The sequence below is a fragment of the Cyprinodon variegatus genome, unplaced genomic scaffold, assembly GCF_000732505.1.
Source record: "Cyprinodon variegatus isolate N-32 unplaced genomic scaffold, C_variegatus-1.0 Scaffold386, whole genome shotgun sequence".
In the NCBI taxonomy this organism is placed as follows: domain Eukaryota; kingdom Metazoa; phylum Chordata; class Actinopteri; order Cyprinodontiformes; family Cyprinodontidae; genus Cyprinodon; species Cyprinodon variegatus.
Genome location: NW_015150839.1, coordinates 562,027 through 564,493, shown reverse-complemented (window position 1 = coordinate 564,493; position 2,467 = coordinate 562,027). Strand labels below are relative to the sequence as shown.

Sequence of the window (2,467 nt, the reverse complement as noted above, 5' to 3'; positions counted from 1 at the left end):
TGTGTGTGTATATATATATATATATATATATATATATATACACACACACACACACACCAATGGAAGTGTAATTGGCATTAAAATTAATTAAATGTGATTATTATGGTTTTTGAAATGCTTAATAGAGACACACAGACTGACTTCAATAATATTATTTCTAAGAGCATTAAAAGTTACTCATTCCTGTATAAACCCTGTTATCTACCTAATTTCTGTTTGTGTTGGAGATCAAAATGATCGACTGATGACTTCATCTAAAGTAGATAAATCTTGCCAGTCGACTTTAATCAATAATTAGCCAAAAGTATCAATATATAGCTGTATACTCATGCAGTTGAAAGGTGCTGCCCAGCTTGACTGTAAATGAGCGGTTTGTTTTCTTTGTCTTGGCTGAGATCCAGTCTCCTGTGTTCTTCCTTTTATCCCAGTCATAATCTTCTTCTATTCCTCTACAGTAACACGCAGTAAATGGGTTAGCTCGATGTTTAAATATTATGTAGAAATTGAATATGAAGTGCAAATGTTTTACCTTTGTAAGGCCAGAAGACGTTTAGTTATATTTTGCTTTTTTACTAGTATGTTGAATAAAAAGGTTTAGACATGAACTCTCTATAAAGGATACCTGACGATTGCCGATCAAAAGATTCTTAGCCCTTCTGATTTTTACTGGATTTCAGCTTGTGCCTTTGTTCTTTCTGTTGCCTCAGCAAGCGGATGCTTTGAGGAAATACAATGCAAAGTATATTCCATAAGACCCATCAGGAAATGCAGTGAAAATTACTCGTCTGCCCAAACATTTTTAGAAGTTTTAATTTCTCCAGGGCTTTTCAAATGACTTGCTAAGGTTGTGCTGAGGCGTTTGTTCAAGGCATCTCATAAATACCAGTGAGGTCCCATGAAATGACCATGTGGAGCTCAGCAGCAGTGTTTCATCCTAATTGCCTCCTCCTGCATGTGTCGGTTCCATTCAGAAGAACATGGGGACCAAACTACTGCAAATACGGATGATTGAAACAGAGCTATGGTGAACTGTAGCAGACGTCTCCCAACAGAGGGTTGAAAATCTAACCACCTTCTGTATTTTCGTTCAGCAGATGAACAGCAGAGGTCTCCCTGGATTTCATTTAGTTCTGCAGGTCTTGTTTAAGCGCTGGTTTTCTGCCCAGCTTAAGAAGCCTCAGCACTGTGGGTGAAGGACTCTGACTTTTAATTTAACAGACAAAGACGTTGCGATCAATAACCATCAGTGTTTGGTTGCTGCCGCTGTGGATTTGGTCTTACTTTATACTCTCTTTTCTTTCTCTGCCACTGATGTACCCTGCAGGAAGTGTCCTGAAGCCGAATGATGTGGAGAAAAAAAACAAAGAGATGTATGCATGTGTGTGTGTAGATTTACTCTGCTTCATTCAGAAACGTATTACTGAGCTATGAGAAATAAAACTTTCTTCAGTTTCCTTCCTTTTTTCCTTTGATCCTTTCTTCCCTTATTTGTTCTGTCCATCCGTCCGTCCGTCAGTTTCGGAGCGGTGAACTTGGCCCAAAAGCCAATCTGGGAAAAAGTCCCATTGATGAAGTCATTAATTAGATAGATTGGGCACATTGTAATCCAGGTGCAACTAGATGTGGTTTGCATTAATATCATAAAGCTCAGAATGGTAACCTTTGCATTAAACAAAGATCTATCCAAACGACCAGTGAGCTTGTTTGATTTACTGAGTTTTCTCTTTTGTAGAACTTTCAGATGTGGAACCCAACCTTTTCCTGAGGCCTTTCCTTGAAGTTGTGCGCTCTGAAGATACCACTGGGCCCATCACCGGCCTCGCCCTTACCTCTGTAAACAAGTTCCTCTCATATGGCCTTATAGGTAAGAAATGTCTGCTTTCCCCCATCTTTTTCATTTTTTAAAAAAAAGCCTAATTCAAAGAGTTCCTAATCTAAAATTTAAAGTAAAATAAGAAAAGAAAACAGTGGGATTCCTGGAGGACCTTGCTTGATTAATACAATCAATGATGGTTAAACAGCAGAATGCTGCTAGCTGCTAAGTACCAACAATGTGAAGCACAAATTATATTTATATTTTCCTACAATGCATACTAAAAAGGAAAAAAAAAAAAAAAACTTACTACTATAGACAGGGGGGGGATTTACCATTATGCAATACTAGGCAGTTCCTGGGGGCCACATAAAGCTCTGTTTACATGTATGATTAATACAACTATTCCTTATTTGTTCACATTAATTATGTTTTTGATTGAGAACATTTTTTTTTTAAGATGCCATCAGAACGCTTATAATATTAAGTGTGTCTCAGCCCCCCCTTCAGTGTCCACCATATTGGATCAGTCCATTTGCTGCACATGTTCAGAAAGGTCCAAACAGACAGCAGCAAACCATTTGAAAACAAACAGTGCGAAGAGCAATTTTGCCAACTTAGTGCTTTTGTCGCTATATTTAGAGACTAACACCA

General features: G+C 38.0%; 1 protein-coding gene across 1 annotated transcript in view; it reads left to right on the top strand.

Annotated features, from left to right (window-relative positions):
• The window catches only part of gbf1 (golgi brefeldin A resistant guanine nucleotide exchange factor 1), an 83,936-nt gene that overhangs the window by 17,194 nt on the left and 64,275 nt on the right, over positions 1–2,467 (top strand). Inside the window, exon 2 of the mRNA XM_015387147.1 lies at positions 1,733–1,864. Within this exon, the coding sequence (XP_015242633.1) occupies positions 1,733–1,864 (132 nt within the window). The remainder of the gene's footprint in view (positions 1–1,732; positions 1,865–2,467) is intronic.